The sequence below is a fragment of the Gorilla gorilla genome, chromosome 12 (genome assembly GCF_029281585.2).
Source record: "Gorilla gorilla gorilla isolate KB3781 chromosome 12, NHGRI_mGorGor1-v2.1_pri, whole genome shotgun sequence".
Taxonomy (NCBI): Eukaryota; Metazoa; Chordata; class Mammalia; order Primates; family Hominidae; genus Gorilla; species Gorilla gorilla.
The window spans coordinates 71,482,420-71,499,133 of NC_073236.2; the positions used below are offsets into that span (position 1 = coordinate 71,482,420).

The 16,714-nt window shown below is 40.2% G+C and overlaps 2 protein-coding genes across 4 annotated transcripts in view; one reads left to right on the forward strand and one right to left on the reverse strand.

Annotated features, from left to right (window-relative positions):
- PLEK (pleckstrin) overlaps positions 1 to 13,784 on the reverse strand; it is a 145,926-nt gene extending 132,142 nt beyond the window's left edge. The window contains exon 1 of the mRNA XM_055378895.2: positions 13,710 to 13,784. The gene's annotated coding sequence lies outside the window, so the exon portion shown is untranslated. The remainder of the gene's footprint in view (positions 1 to 13,709) is intronic.
- The window catches only part of PPP3R1 (protein phosphatase 3 regulatory subunit B, alpha), a 74,587-nt gene continuing 70,782 nt past the window's right edge, over positions 12,910 to 16,714 (forward strand). Inside the window, exon 1 of one of the 3 annotated variants that reach the window (XM_063695840.1) lies at positions 12,910 to 13,319. Coding sequence is in view for 2 of the 3 variants with exons in the window: in XM_055378897.2 (XP_055234872.1) it covers positions 13,759 to 13,974 (216 nt within the window). In the remaining variant the exon portion in view is untranslated. Of the gene's footprint in view, positions 13,320 to 13,758; positions 13,975 to 16,714 lie in introns of those variants that run through there. The other 2 variants (XM_031008003.3, XM_055378897.2) reach the window with 2 other exon arrangements.

The window sequence follows — 16,714 nt, forward strand, 5'->3', positions numbered from 1 at the left end:
TTGCCCAAGTCACTGGTACCTTTAGTATGGCCTTCTGGGACTGTTCTTTGTGGAGGGAATTGGGTTTTATTTACACTTGGTTCTTAGGCTTACGTTCAGGTATCTTGAACCACTGTTACCAAAGCTTTCCAAAACTTAATGCGTTATGTGAACACAAGATTTGATGAGAGAAACAGTTACAAAACAGCATGATCCTATTTTATTTAAAAAAGAAAATGAAATGTATAATGAAATGTATAATGCATGTGTACGCACACCTGCACCCCCGTCCCATAGTTATGCACCAAATGGCAGTATAACATAGTGCTGAAAAGGTTGGGTTTTGGAGTCACACAGATCTAGGTTAAACTTTCAGCCCCAGCACTTAATCTTCACTCTTCTCAGACTCAATCAACTGAGAAGACTTAAAAATAGCACATGGTAGAGGCTTCAAAGTGCTTAAAATTTTGTCTTTATAAACTACAAATACTCATTCCCATGCTCTTAGAGCCATACCTGTGATTCTTCGTTCCACACTAACCAGCCAGGCTCAGACCTCTCAATGCTTCTCCACCAATGCTGGGTCCCGGAGTACGCTGTTGTGGTTCAAAGTTCTTAAACTCAGTATTCACAGTGTCTAACCTGCCTACCCATCACTATCTAAACATCCTGTAGATCTTTTTTAGCCAATGCCTATGTTACTCTATTATAAGAACATGCCCATCTCTATCACTCCTTGATTTGAGTCTTCTGAGACTCCTCTCATGACCTTAACTTCATAAATCCTTATTCTTAAACACATATCCTTTGAACACCAGGATCTTTTTGTTTGAGTCTCCAAAGACCAATCTTCTTCTCAAAGCATCTTCTAAAGGCAAATGATTCAACATCTTTGGTGTTCAGATTAATGCAGTTTTATTGTACACTAAGAATATCCATTGCTAATTAGACCTTGGATATTTACATATTTAGGTTTAATTTAAAATGAATACCATTATGCAATGTTTCATTTATGCCATCTCTCTTTACGATATACCATTAAGAAGAGTTTCTTGTGTTGCTGTATAACTTAGATAGATAAAAATAAGATGGGTGTGGTGGCTCATGCCTGTAATCCCAGCACTTTGGGAGGCTGAGGCGGGCAGATCACTTGAGATCAGAAGTTCGAGACCAGCCTGGCCAACATGGTGAAACCCTGTCTCTATTAAAAATACATAAATTAGCCAGGTGTGGTGGCACGTGCCTGTAATCCTACCTACTGGGGAGGCTGAGGCACGAGAATCACTTGAACCCGGGAGGTGGAGGGTGCAGTGAGCTGAGATAGCACCACTGCACTCCAGCCTGGGTGACAGCGCAAGACCCTGTCTCAAAAAAAAAAAAAAAAAAAAAAAAGAAAAAAAGAAAGAAAGATAGATGAAAAATAGGAAATGTAGTCACATTTAAAGAAGGACCATAGGGTCTAATGCTTCTAAGTTAGAAGAAAGGTCTTTTTTCTATAACATCAGTTTTTGTGATGAAAAGGAGATTATAAAATATCATGGTGGGCCGTACTCTTACTTTGCAATTTATCCAATTACATGACAGGGGGAGGTTCTGTTTAGTCATACCAAATGTTTACACAGCATTGTAGACAGCACAATCAATTTTAAAGTGCTTTCTGTTACCTGCTTTCTGCAAATAAAACCATCCTCTGGCTCTTGGGTAGATCCACTATAATTGCTAATTTCAGTGCTTTATAGGATCTCATAAAAAGGATAAAGGATAGAAGACTGGGTTGGAAACAGGTGTAGGTTGGGGATTTCAAAGCTCAGGATTTGAGATTAGTGTAGGCAAGAAAGGACGGATGACGGCCAGAAAGTATATAGCTCGAGCATGAGTTTCTGGAAGGACCTGATTGAAATTGTTATGCTGGAGGCTCTACTGCTTCTTCACTCTTCACACTTCACTATTCCCCATTGCTTTTTGCAAAGTCTTTTTTTTTCTTGGCAAACCATGCTTACACAGATGCCGACAATGGGAAAGGACACAGGTCCCTGCTAATTGTAAATACACTGATTTATAGTAAAAGTAAGAATCTTTTCTTCTTAGACAGGGTAACTAATGACTATAGTGATGTCTTGGAACTAAAATGAGCAACAATTTTGATATATAATGGGAAAAACAAATTGAAACTAAGCAAAATCACCATTGACAAAATTTGTGCCTAAAGTGGAACGGGCCCTGAAACTTTATTGCTTTTGAATATAGGTAATTTGTTTACATTTTAATGCCTCTCTTCCTTCAGATTTGTCACTTGAGTGGTTAACAGAACTCTTTTTGATTTTGTGAGGAATTGAACATGCTCTTTAAAATCAAAGAACACGTGGAATTCACTGAAAAAAAAACTTACTTACCAAACATTTCATTTTTATTCAAAAATATACAATTTTAAATATTTTCTTAGAAATGCAACCAACTTCCCCATTCTGATAAAATGCACAAAATGTATTTACAGTGCAATTTTCAGCTCTGACCTTGAGAATTTTAGCACTAGTGCAATTTGCCATTTATGCAAAAATAAATTCTTACAGTATTATAAATTTTATATATCTTATACAAATTTATAAATTATTTTCAAAAGAGTAGACTTTTTTTTAAAGCACACTGATTAATTTTAGTGATATAATTTTGAACAAGCAGGCATGGCTCATTTACTATATCTTAACAATTTACAATATCATATATACATAAATTATATCTTATGTATTTATTTCTAAAAGTATATTTCTTCGAAATATACCTTTTTGATTACTTTCATTTTCCTGGAAGAACAGCATTATAGATAATGTGCTAGTGAATATTTTGAGTTTGGTTCCAACAAGTTTGCTCTAAAATAAAAAACAAATGTATATGACAAGTTTAATTATTACAAAGAGAACCGATATAAGCAATCAATTCTTTTTTATAAAAGATATTTCTAATTAAGAATATGCACAAGGAATAATCTATTCTACCAGGAAAACAGAAGGAATTAACTACCTAAGACTTAAATCAGACTTGTAACTGTATCTAGTTATGATATTACTTTTGTTGAAGCAAATCCTTCTATTACATTCACAGAACACAGATATAGAGGAACAATGTTGCAGTTACCTTTAGGTACAAATAAGTGGTTGGTTTTATTTTCTGTCAATTACTTTACTTAGGGTACCATGGAGAGAAAGAACAATATGATATAAAATTTTGCATAATTTTTTTTTTTTCAGACGGAGTCTTGCTCCGTCCCCCAGGCTGGAGTGCAGTGGCGAAATCTCGGCTCACTGCAAGCTCCGCCTCCCGGGTTCACACCACTCTCCTGCCTTAGCCTCCCGAGTAGCTGGGACTATAGGTGCCCACCACCATGCCAGGCTAATTTTTTGTATTTTTAGTAGAGATGGGGTTTCAACGTGTTAGGCAGGATGGTCTCGATCTCCTGACCTCGTGATCCACTGGCCTTGGCCTCCCAAAAAAATTTTGCATAATTTTTAGAATGGTGTATGTGCTTGGATAGAGAAATGCGGTACAGCAATGTATATGACATATAGAACATTTTATAACCAGATGCGTATGTGGTTTATGTGTGTAATTGGTACAAATTATAACAAAATAACACATGCAGTTGACCCTATATCATATGACATTTTCAGACCATATTATCTCCAGCTGTTTCTAAAAAAAATCTCTGAAGACTTCATTTGTCAGTTGTATGGGTAGCTCATTATGTGGCCTTAATGTAGTATTTGCATACATTACTTGACCCTTCATTGAAAAAATGATGGATACATTAGTTTTGCTTATTTTTAAGGTAAAAATGAAGTTTTCGATGAATTTGATTAGTTATTCAATAGTAAAGTAGCCAATGTCAAGTAAGACTTAATTAACCCATGTTCTGTAAGTAAAAGTTTTTATTAATTACTATTTTACCTTCAAGTCTAGTCATTGAATATACATATGCAATTTTCAGCATAGAAGTCATAGATTAATAAGAAAAAATAGTTCTCAATTAACTAGGATACCTATATATTAAGGATATGAGCTCTTTAGCTGTCATGTGTATGTTGTATTTTCTCCCATATATAGGATGAAAAATAAACTTTAAAAATGCCACAAACAGAATCAAAAGTGAAACTATAAACTTGGTGGAGTCATCCTAACAAATGTATGGGGGTCATATCCTTCATATACAAAATGTATAGACAAATTTCCTCAAGAAAAGTGGGCACTGAACAGGTAAGTCACAGGGATATATTCTTAGTGGTTGATGTAAAAGATCAAAACTTTGGAAAAATGTTCAATATTACCATAAAACCAAGAAATGCAAATTAAGATGAGATGCCACTTGTTTAAAAGCCTATATCTAAAGGAAATATCAACATATAGTTTGTATAGTTGTGGAAAAATGGGTGCTTCTTGTTTTTTGTAAATTGTTGGATAATAATTCATTTAGGCTGGTATCCTGTAAACGGGGGTAAGCCCCCTAGGGATAATAAAATTGATAACATTATGGATATTAATCATGTTAGTTTGTTTCAGGCGTGGGATAGTAATAGGGCTGTGGTGCTTGAATTCAGATTGAGTGCTAGGAATGCAGTAGTTGTTAGGATAAAATAATTAGGTTAAAGATGGTAATGTTTGGGTTATATATTAGCACTGCTGTTATTCAGCCTACATGGGTGCAAAAATATACGGGGTCACAAACTTAAAAAAATGTTTATGCCCAGCCAGGTGCAGTGGCCCAAACCTATAGCCCCAGCACTTTGGGAGGCCAAGGAAGGCTGATTTCTTGAGCTCAGGAGTTTGGGACCAGCCTGAGCAACATGGCAAAACCCCATCTCTACAAAAAAAGAATACAAAAGTTAGCCAGGTATGGTGGCACTCACCTATGGTCCCAGCTACTTGTGAGGCTAAGGAGGGAGGATTGCTTGAACCCAGGAAGCTGAGGCTGCAGTGAGTTGCAATTGTGTCACTGCACGCCAGCCTGGCCACAAAGTGGGACCTTGTCAAAGATATATATATCGGCCGGGCGCGGTGGCTCACGCCTGTAATCCTAGCACTTTGGAAGGCCGAGGCGGGCAGATCACGAAGTCAGGAGATCGAGACCATCCTGGCTAACACGGTGAAACCCCGTCTCTAGTAAAAATACAAAAAATTAGCCGGGCGTGATGGCAGGCGCCTGTAGTCCCAGCTATTTGGGAGGCTGAGGCAGGAGAATGGCGTGAACCCGGGAGGCAGAGCTTGCAGTGAGCCGAGATCGTGCCACTGCACTCCAGCCTGGGTGACAGAGTGAGACTCTGTCTCAAAAAAAGAAAAAAAAAAGATATATATATCATTGTCTATAATAGAAAACAACTGAAAAGAACCAAAATCAAAATTTATAAAGGATTTGTTAAATAAATTAAGGCATATACTAACATAATTGGATATATAAAATCAAAAATATTCATAAAGAATATTGAAAGATGTGAGGAATATTCCCCAAATATTAAGTGAAAAAGTATTTAATACAACAGTACATCCCCAATTAATAAATACATCTCTATACATTATATATATATATGATTGGCTATACATCCAAACATAAATAGTGATTACGGTGTTATGATTACAGATGGTTTTCCTTTCTTTACCCTTTTCCGTATTTAAAACATCTTCTATAATAACCATGTTAATGATCCAGTACTGTTTCGCCTAAGGATGTTTTAGAATTAAGCTATTCCATTTACGCCACTAAACAATTATGCAGTGTTCAGAGTCAGGCAAAAGAGAGAACAGGCTTGCTCAAAAACAATAGCGCAATGTTCAGAGTATTTTCTTCTCGTAGAAACAACAGAAGTAAAGGACATGCAAACGCAGGTTACTAATGCCCAATATATGGCCTCAGTGTCCCCTGCTCTGTATATATCCCCACCTAGAAAATGCCACCCTAAGTTATGTTCTCGTCATTGTTTACTCACGACTGAATGGCATTGCAGTGGCATTAGCTCCTTATTCCCAAGAGGAGTCAGTGGGGACTTTTGAGGTCTGCCATCCAAAACCAATTAATCCCTAGTACATGTGAGTTATAGTTTGAAAATAATATTCCCTTTTCTAGTGGTCAGCCTGATCCTGGAGTATATACCTTTTCAAGCATCAGATGAGTTAAGTTAATGAAGGAATATTCCATGCCAAACCAATCTTTTTTAACTAGTTTACTCATTTTCTTTTCTTCCAAAAATAGCTTGTACTCTTATTTTTTCTTTGGAAGCCACAGTCTACCATCAAAGTTCCCTGAGAAAAATTTAGACAATTGAAAGAACTGGATTCAGTATGTTCATGCACAAAGTCCTGATTCAGTACTATGAAATGTTATTTTTATATTTTTAGATAGAATATACAACTGAAATCCTAATCGTTTGTTAAAGAATCTTAAGAATTTTTGTGAGATGACCCAAATATCCCTTACCACATGCCCTCTGCATTTGAAATTTTTTCTTTTTTCTTTTTCTTTTTTTTGAGATGGAGTCTTGCTCTGTCACCAGGCTGGAGTGTGATAGCACGATCTCGGCTCACTGCAACCTCCGCCTCCTGGGTTCAAGCAATTCCCTTGCCTCAGTCTCCCAAATAGCTGGGACTACAGGCGTGGGCCACCACACCCGGCTAATTTTTTGTATTTTAGTAGATACAGGGTTTCACCATGTTGACCAGGATGGTCTCAATCTCCTGACCTCGTGATCCATTCACCTCGGCCTCCCAAAGTGCTGGGATTACAGGCGTGTGCCACCATGCCCAGCCATTAAAAATTTTTCTATAGTGTTCTGATTGCTACTTGAAATATATCTTAAGGCTTTGAGTAAAATGTGAAAATTGGATTATAGGGAAAAATAAAAATCTTTCATGAAAACAAAGTACAATTTCTGAAGTAAATTAACTATTAATTTTATGCAGTTGCTAAAATATTTTTATAAATTAAACATTTTCTATTGCATTTGTTGTGAAATATCTTTTTACATAGTAATATATTGTTTGACACATTTTAATAAAGAATATATGAATTTTGGTAAAAGTACTGACAACATTTGTCTTCAGTCTCTCATATTTATAAAATCTAATATATATATATTCTGATATTAGTATGTTTTCATTTGCTTGAATATATATATATATATATATATATTTTTTTTTTTTTTTTTTTTTTTTGAGACGGAGTCTTGCTGCTGCCCAGGCTGGAGTGCAGTGGTGTGACACCAGCTCACTGCAACCTCCACCTCCCGGGTTCAAGCGATTCTCCTGCCTCAGCCTCCTGAGTAGCTGAGATTACAGGCGCACACACCATGCCCAGCTAATTTTTGTATTTTTAGTAGAGACGGGGTTTCACCATGTTGGTCAGGCTGGTCTTGAACTCCTGACCTCGTGATCCGCCCACCTCAGCCTTCCAAAGTGTTGGGATTACAGGCGTGAGCCATCACGCCCGGCCTTTTTTTTTTTTTTTTTTAAAGGGGGATTTAATTGCATGTTTGTTCAAATTGTTAAGAGCACTTAAGTTAGTTTAAATTAACTCATTATATTTGAAATGTGCCTATCTTTATAATAAACAAGCATTATATCAGTGGTTGGTGATGAACACTTTGAGGCAAAGAACTTACATGAGTACTGCCTAAAAGAACTTTCTTTAATGTCCAATACCATAGCCACTAGGTTTGCAGCTACTGAGCATTTGAAATGTAGTTAACAAGACAGAAGAACTGAATTTTTATTCATTTAAATTAATGTAAACTTAAATAGCTAAAAGCGGCTATTGACTATCATATTAGGCAACTTAGGCTAGATGACTATCCAAAATTCACACAGGAATGGCCTGGAAGCAGAAGTGAGGTTAGAACTAGGGTCTCACTCCAGTCTCACTGATTCATGTGTGGAGCTAAGCACGCAGATATTTTTGAGTGCATACATGCATTAGTGAGTCAACAAGTACGACAGATAGGTATTCTCTAGTGCCATAATAGTTTTGTTTTACATTTACATTGTATTTTCTGTTATGTTTAATAAGATGGTATAAAATACTCTTACTAAACTAGTAAAATGGAAATACTATCAAAGTCCAAATAACCAGGCTTTTTCTTGGTATTCACTTTTATGTGCAAAAGACCAAATGAATGAGACAGATTTTTAATTCAGATAAACAACGTCATGACATAATCTAGGACACCTCAATGGACACCTCCATCTGTCTTGGTCCTCTCTGACCACACTGCTGGACACCCCAGCCACTAGATGATGTTGATCAACCTTTGATCTTGAACTCCTCCCTTTCAGCTTCCAGGGTATCCTTACTGGGTCTTCTGCCCTTCTGGTTTGCTCATCATCTTTCCTAACACTTCTTTTTCCTTCTGCCACTCAAAGGTAGATGCTCCCTTTAGTTCTGCCTTGGCCCAGGTCTTTACTGTTTAAACTCTCTGATCTCTGTCCTCTCTTTCTTGATTTCAAGTCATTTTTTTGTAGATAATCACCCAACTGTAATGTACTCATACGTGAAAAAATAATTAGCATAGAAAAAGAATAAAGCTCATTATGTAAAGAGTGTTAACAAACTGTGTTTAAAAACACTGTGGGCTTTTCTTCTAACACGCAAAATTAGTGTGAATGCAAGAGGTTTAGGAAGAAATCTTATGAAGTCTTTTTCTTTCCTCTTCTTTTTGTTCCAGTGCATAGTATAGAAACAACTTATGTAACTAATTTATCATATAATTTTTTTATTAGGAAACTCCTAATTTAAAAACTGTCCTAATTTGTATTTCATCTAAAAAGTAAGTGATAGAAGGCTTAATTTTGAACAAATTCAATATTCTTAATTCTCTTGTGGGAACTGGAAAAATTATACAAAGTCCATAATTTTAAAAGTAGGTATATGTACAATTAAAGAAAAAAACCCATCTAGTACTTGGAATACATTTTTTCCCAAATGCATTAATTCAAAAAGATACATATATTTAAGAGTATTATTTTCTACTATTGAACTTTTAGTAGCAAATATACAGAATTTGAGCTACATTGTAATTTAAGTAGGCTTTTTGCAGGAAGGCCATTGTTTATAGAACTCTTTGTGAAATGGTTTCTATGGAGAAATGAGTTTCCAAGATGGAATTTAGATCCTTGGCAAAAACCTCTGCTGCTTAGCAGGAAGGGAATGACCCACTTCTCTTGGCATCTCAGGTGCCTGGGAACCCTTTCTCAACCACACCCTGGAGTAGGGGGCTAGCTTGCATCCCTGCGTTCTCCTCATTACAAAAAAGAATTCTGAGAAGGAAGGTGATCTATTCCCTATGCAACCTCAGTGTCCACTGAGAAGGGAATCTTGTGGTATGGAACTATGTGGCAAAAAGGTACAAAGTATTCTTACACCTGGAATTCTTAACCTGGGGCATGCATTTTATCTAAGAGGAGAGGCTGAACTTTCCTCCAACTTTCCATTCTAAAAAGGAACAGACATTGCTTTCAAGTGGTTTTAACTGACTTTCATTTTTGATTGGCATTTTCTTCCTATGTACAAGAAGAGTAGAAAAATCAAACATAGTTTCTAGTTGATGTTAGTAAATATAATCATTACTAAAAGTGGCCATTTGGGGAGTAATACTGTAAATACCTTAAACAACTACAGAAATGGTAATTTGTTTCTCCTGAAACCCTTAAATATTATATATAAAGTAATGGCAGTGATCAGTCCTTTAAGAGTAAGGCAACTTTCTGGATGTCACTGTTACCTTAAGGGTCTACGGAGGAAATAATATCTTGTGACATTTCTAACTTCCTAATGGTAATTGTGGAGACACAGAAGTCTGAGGCTGCCTATGGTCAAACATGACTGTAAACATTACCCACTTTTTTTTTTTTTTTTTTTTTTTTGAGACAGAGTCTTGCTCTGCTGCCCAGGCTGGAGTGCAATGGTGGTGCGATCTTGGCTCACTGCAGCCTCCATCCCCCAGGTTCAAGCAATTCTCCTGCCTCAGCCTCCCAAGTAGCTGGGATTACAGCTACATACTAAAACACCCAGCTAATTTTTGTATTTTTAGTAGAGACAGGGTCTCACCAGTTTGGCCAGGCTGATCTCAAACTCCTGACCTCAGGTGATCCACTCACCTTGGCCTCCCAAAGTGCTGGGATTACAGGCGTGAGCCACTTTGCCCGGTCTACCCTCTCTTTCTTAAAACTTTCTTTTCCTTTAATTTTCTACCTAGCAGCTTTATTATTATCTCTGGGTCTTTTCCTTCTCCTATCACTAATTAAATAAGGAAAAATTTGAAGATTTCATTTTAATCTTTTTTAAAGTTGATTCCCATATCTCTATTCCTTTCTAACCTGCACTTTCAGCTTCTATTTGGGTGCTTCCACTGGGATAACTCATCAGCAACTAAAACTTTGCATCTTTAAATCTAAACTCATCTCTTCTCACTCAATAGCCAAACTTTGGACCTCTCCATTTCTCTTAATGTTAACACTATTTCCTGTCATCAAAACGAAAACTGGTCACCTTTTATTTCTCCCTCTCTGTTCCACACATCCACTATGTTGAATAGTCAGTCCATTTTTGCTTCATGTTGTTCATATTCGCCTTTCCTTTCCTCTGCCATTGGTATCCCTTATCACCTCATGCCTACCTGTTACTAATTCTTATAACTGGCATCCCTGTCTTAAGTGTTTCTCCCTTCAATTTATCTGACATAATTCTTTCTGATAATCATCTAAGAGCTTGTTAAATTTTCTAGGAAAAATAAGCCACAAAGATACGTCCATTACCTCTTCATTTATCTAGTTACTTAAAAACATGTATGCCTTTAGCAGGGCTATTTGGTACATACATAGTTAAAAACACATATGCTTCTGCAGGACTGTTTGGTACCTGTTCCCACTCACACTAAGCTTTACATCAAAATTTAATGGAAAGAGACAAAAAGGAGAATGACTACTTACCATACTTTTCCCCCCAGCCTTTTGAGGAAAAACCTATTAAAGGTGCATCTTGGATTTACTTATCTTACTGAATTCAGACTAGTATAAATTGCCTCCAACACAACAAAATTATGGGTTATTTTAAATCCACTGTATTCCAAATAGCTCGAATTCCTTCTTAGTACATACCCCTTAGTTAAAATGATAATTTGATTTTCACTGAAAATGTCCAAGGGACACAAACAAATGCAGTTAGCGTGATTGCCTCTGGTAAGTGGAGAGAGGAAGAATTTTGCATACAGTACTTTTTCTTAAAAAGCATGTCTTTTTATGATAAAAAACTAATTTTAAATAGTATACCTAGAAAACGTTACACATATTCCCTAGGGACTTCTTCTTGTTCTGTAATATGTTAGTATCAAATAGCAACATATTTAAATCAAGAAACTTGTGGAAGAAAGTGTCCCTTCTTGGCCTTTCCTTGATACATTCACTGTGTGACACAGCTTGTTATGTCTAAGTTCTTTTCCTTATTCATCCTGACACAGAAGCAAAGTAGCTCCTGAAGGGGGAAGGGGAGGGATGGAGGGGCGGGGAGGGGGGGGATTGAGAGAGAGAGAGAGAAAGACAGAGAGAGAAAGAGAGACAGGAACCATTTAGTCCTAGGGCAAATCGCTGAGCGTTTATTAGAAAAAAATGCATGCTCATCATATGGAAAAATAATTAGCACATAAAAAGAATAAAGTTCTCATGTAAGGAGCATTAAGACTTTTTTTAAAAAAAACAACACAATGGCTTTTTATAAAATGACTCAAAGGCTTTATCAATAAGGAGTTTCCGATCACTCAGAAAACATCCTCTCTCTCTCTCTCTCTCTCACACACACACACACTCTCAAACACACACAAGTGCGGGCGATTATCAAGGCTTGTAAAGGAACAACTGGTTAAAATAGTTGCAAAATGTTTTCTTCGTTATCCTCAACACACCTCTCCTGACAGCTTTATTTCTTCTCTCGAACATAAATTTCCTCCTTATGCTTTTCTGGATGTAATTTCCTATTGTAATCTGAATTTTCTGGGAAGATAATTGCCACAGGAGTGGATATAGCTCTACTAAAAGGATAAGCGGGCAATCTACATTCGAGTTTTTTTTCTTTTTTAAACAAAGACTGATGGACTCCGCCAAAGGGGAGTCTGGACGGTTTATGGGAATGCAGAGCTGGGTGGAAAGTCTTTCTGCGAGTGGGAAGTATCCCTTCTCCTCGTTTGCCCAGGTTCTCCCCACGCCTCGGGCTGCGGCCAGCTTTGGCTCGCTTCCCTGTCTTTGCAACCTGGTTCCTGACTCTGCCAATTCATATTACAGATGGGCCTGCGGGTGCTGCACCGGGGTGACAGCAGTCCTGACGGGCCGTGCAATTCTGTAGTGGATCCAAGTCGGTACACGGATGCACAGATACCTTTGACTGCCTCTCGCAGGACTTGGATTTTTCCTGTTTTTTGGTGCTGCATCCGGGTGGTTCTGACACCCTAAGACTGCTCTTCTGCTCCTCCTCTCCCGCAAGGCTTCCACTCCAGGGCCCCTGTCCCTCTTTCGCTAGCACTCGCGCACCCCTCGCGCTTCCTCCCGCCGGGGCACCCTCGCATTTCCTCCTTCCCCTCCCAGCCTTGCCTTCTTCCCCGCCCGCCTCCAGCCACATGACAGGAAGGGCTCCGCCACGCGACGTCACCGACGTCCGCGCCCCCGCCCCTGGCCCCCCCCCACCCTGCACGCAAGGGGCGGCCGGCTGAGGGGCGAACGTGGTCCGCGCGCTCAGCGTTCCCCAACCAGAGCTCGCCAGAGCGCCGCAGCACTCGCCGCCCAGCTGGGCGCGCGGGTTCCCGGATGTGCGGCGCTCGCGGAAGCCCCGCCCCCGCCGCCGGCCCGCGCGCGCCCCCGCCTCCGCCCCGCGCGCTGCAGCGCTCCGCTCTCCCCTCCCTCTCCGCCCTCCCCCTTTTTCGTGCCTTGAGGTTGCGGGTCAGCGCGAGCCACTGCAGTGAGTCCGTCACGGCTCCGGCGCGAGCGCGAGGCTGCAGCCCCCGAGTCTCCCGGCCCTCTTCGCCCCCTCTCCCCCTCCTTTCTTCTTCTCTGCCTCTCCTGCCTCTCGCCGCTGCTCCTGCCGCGCTCTCCGGCTCTGAATCTCGACCTTAATTTATTTCCCCTTACCCTGCCCGCTCCCTCGCGTGCCCAATCACCCGGCCGGCGCGGGCCCCTCGGCGCCGCCTCCCCTCCCCCACGCGCGCCCCCTCCCCGCCGGCGACCCGAGGGCCGCAGCTGGGCCGCCGCCGCCGCTTCCTGCGAGCCCGCCTGAGCGCAACACTTCTCCGAGCCAGCGAGCCGCCGACCCGCCGAGCAAAATGGTGAGACCTTGGCTTCCTCGATGCACCATCCCTCCCCCTACTGCCGCCGTCCGGGTCGGGTGCGGGGGCGAGCCCCGACGCCCCCGGTCGGCTGTCCCCCGTGGAAAATTCCACAGACCCGGGCCCGGCGAGTCCTGCGGCGGTTGCGGGCAAGCCGGCGAGGACGGCGGGGCGGCTGCTGACAGGACGGCGGCGGGGCCCCCGCGCCCGCCCCCGGCCTCTGCGGGGCGCCCCTCTGCCGCTCGGCCGCCGCCCCGCCGTCGCCCCACCCCCGCGCCGCCGGTCCCGCCCGGCATCGACCCCCGCAGGCACCCCTGACCATCAGCCCGGCGCACTCCCCTTCTCGCGACCCTCCTCCACGTGGAGCACCCTCCTCCCCTCCACACTCACTCTGTTTTTCAAGTTCGAGGGTATTCTGAAATCCTTTGGAAATAACAATATGTGGCAAATGGCACTTTACATAAGACCCACTTTCTCTCCAGAGCTGCTGCTTCTCCCACTCACTGTCTATTTCCCAGCAGTGAGTCTTGGCAGGGAACCCTGCCACTCACTTCGCTTCTCCTGCGAGCGTCGGTTTAGCTGCGGTGCGCAGCCCTGCGGGGTTTCCTTTCGCTGCTGCTTTGCTCGCTGCCCTGGCGAACCGGAAAGATCCAAGGTGTTTGTTCACGAAAACATACGCGAACTTGGTCTGGGAGAAATGGGGGCGCTTAATTTTTCATGGTTCCCTTGCTACCAAGGGTTTTTTCATTTTCTTTGCTACCTTCTTGTGTCTCTCTCTTGGAGTGGTTGTTTTTGAATCATGGCGATTTTAATTTGTCTTTCCTTACCCTCACATTAATCCCTAGGTAGAATTCGCTGCTGTAGTGTTTCAGACCGACGCTAGGGGTGTGTCTCCCGCCTCTGTCGCTGCAGCCAAGAAATCAACGACGCCCTTTTAGCCTGTTACCTTACCGGTTCTCTCGCTCGGGGAAGCCCTTGTCGTTAGTTTCCTCTTTGTAATCAAGAGTTGTATACACAGTAGAGAAAGTTCAGAGTGCTATTCCGCGTATATCAGATACTCCATCATGTGATTCAGTTATTAGGCTTTCTCTAAAAGTCTTTGAACAGTTGTCAGAAGACTTAAACTGGTTGACGGTGGGTAATTTCTCGCATCTTTTCACTGTATGGTATCCCACCCTGTATGTAGAATTTAAGTGCTTCAGTGTATGTGGTGGATTACTGAAGGGAGGAATGCTGTTGCTTACAACTTAAAATCGATTTGGTGAAATCGATTTTAAGGGAAGAACGTGAAATTAGAATATTCAGGTAAGTCAGCTTTTATTTAAAATATAGGGCAAATGAGTAAGTGCTTACTGGTGCACTTAAAACCCAGATTAAGAGCAGACTTAAATGATTGCCGATTTTGATGTGTAGAGAAAGTTTTTCCTTGCCAACTTGCGAGGCAGCTCAGAGAGGCAACTTTGGCACCCGAAAGTCACAAAACAATTTAGGAAGATCATAGCCATTCATCATACAATCTTTTTGTTGGCATAGTCTTTTGAAGTGAAGAATTGCATTTCAGTGCTTTAATAGAATTTCCTTATGCACATGCTTTACTTGAAGGTCAGGATCTTGAAGATCTTTGTTCATTGCAGGGAATGTTTTTACTTAGCTTTATAAACAGCACATTTGAGGAACAATGATCTAGCCTTTTGTTGTTTATATATTATACAGCGAAGTGGTATGGTTTCCAAATAGTAACTCTCTTGCGGTGCACCCCGTCCTCTGTTTTTTTGAACAACAGACTGAAATCGGGAAGTTCTCTTTTAGCTCTTAAATTTCTTATTTTCCTGTTAACTCTGTTTTCTTGTCTTTTAAAATATTTTACGGTGTATCAGACGATGTTGTTTCCTGCCAGGTCATTATGTTCCTTTTCTTCCCAGCTCCCTTTTCAGTATTTATTTCCTAATTCAACTGTTGGGTTTTTTTTTTTCCTCTTTCATCCTCCCAATACCATTTCAGGACCTACGTAATGTTGGCAGTGGCTTTCCAACTTTAGGGTTATTTTGGTCTGCTGAATACAGTACTGGTTTGAAAGTATCAAGACCATACCCATAACTCAACTTTGCCATATGGGATGTCGATTAACCCAAATAAATCAGGCTTTGGAGTGATCTGGTTAATTTTTCTGGTTAATTGAACATACAATTCTGAAAACTTTCACACCCTTTGGAAAATCTCTGTTAGAACTCTTATTATTTACATTCTGTCAACAGCATTTACAGTATTTATGAAATATCACTAGTTAATTCAAGTATGGAAAGTAAAAAGGCTTATAAGATTTAAATGTACTCAAGGATCTTTTCTGACAGGTATTAATTTTAGTTGGTGCCTTAAACGTAGTTTATTTCTTTTTTTTCTGAAAGTTAAAGTCTTTCCCTCCCTTCACCCTTGAGTTTTAAATTGTTAAGCGTCCAGGGAGAATGAAGGTTATATGTTAAAAAAAAAAAATCTTGTAAATAGTGAGCTCCTAGGAATTTTTCCCCTGAACGAGGTGTTTTATATGTTTTTGTTGAAATAGATAATACAGATTTTGTTCTGGATACTTATATGAACATAATATAAAGATAATTGTTTTACGTTTTGTTTCTTAAGGGAACTTTAAATTTTATAAAGGCCTTTTCATGTCTTTGTGCTTTTAAACTTTTAAATTTTTTTTTATCTCCATGATCTGCATCTAGAACTTAAAACAAATTTATTGCCGTCTATAACTGTATGTAGAGTTTTACACAACATATTCTAGTTCAGATTCTGTGGCAAAGGCCACTTTTTAGAAAAAAAAAAAACCTGTCTTATGACCAGCGGAATTAAAATTCACATCTGTCCTGAGAAAATTTATCCACTCATTTTGTCCCATAGTGAATGAGAAAATTAAAATGGTTCAAGGTATAAAGTAAAGAAGCTGACTAAGGGTCAGTCAGCAATGAGAGGGACAGACAAGTATGGAAGGATCAGGCAACTGTTATAGGTAGTAAGGCAGTATAAGGAAGTCACCTTGGGCCAGGAGGATATTAAGTCAGACAGTGGGCCCGGAGTCTGGGGCAAGCAACAGGGATTCCTATCAACAAATACTTGTAGATTTTGTCTGCCGTTTACTGGTTGTTGTGCTCTCTGTTGTGGAGGATATTGCAATGATTAAGGCAGGTTTCCTACCTTCATTTAAGTAGAGAATGTAAGACAAATGCCAGTAACCGTGAAGTAAGTTAGCATGTGATGAGTGTCATATGAATAGTACACACAAAGCATGATAGAAATTTAAGAAGGAGCAAGATCATTTTCACCTGGGATTAGGAAAAGTTTTATGAAGGAGGTGATAATTGAGCTAGCTGGGTCTAAAAAGATCAGCGTTGCAGTAG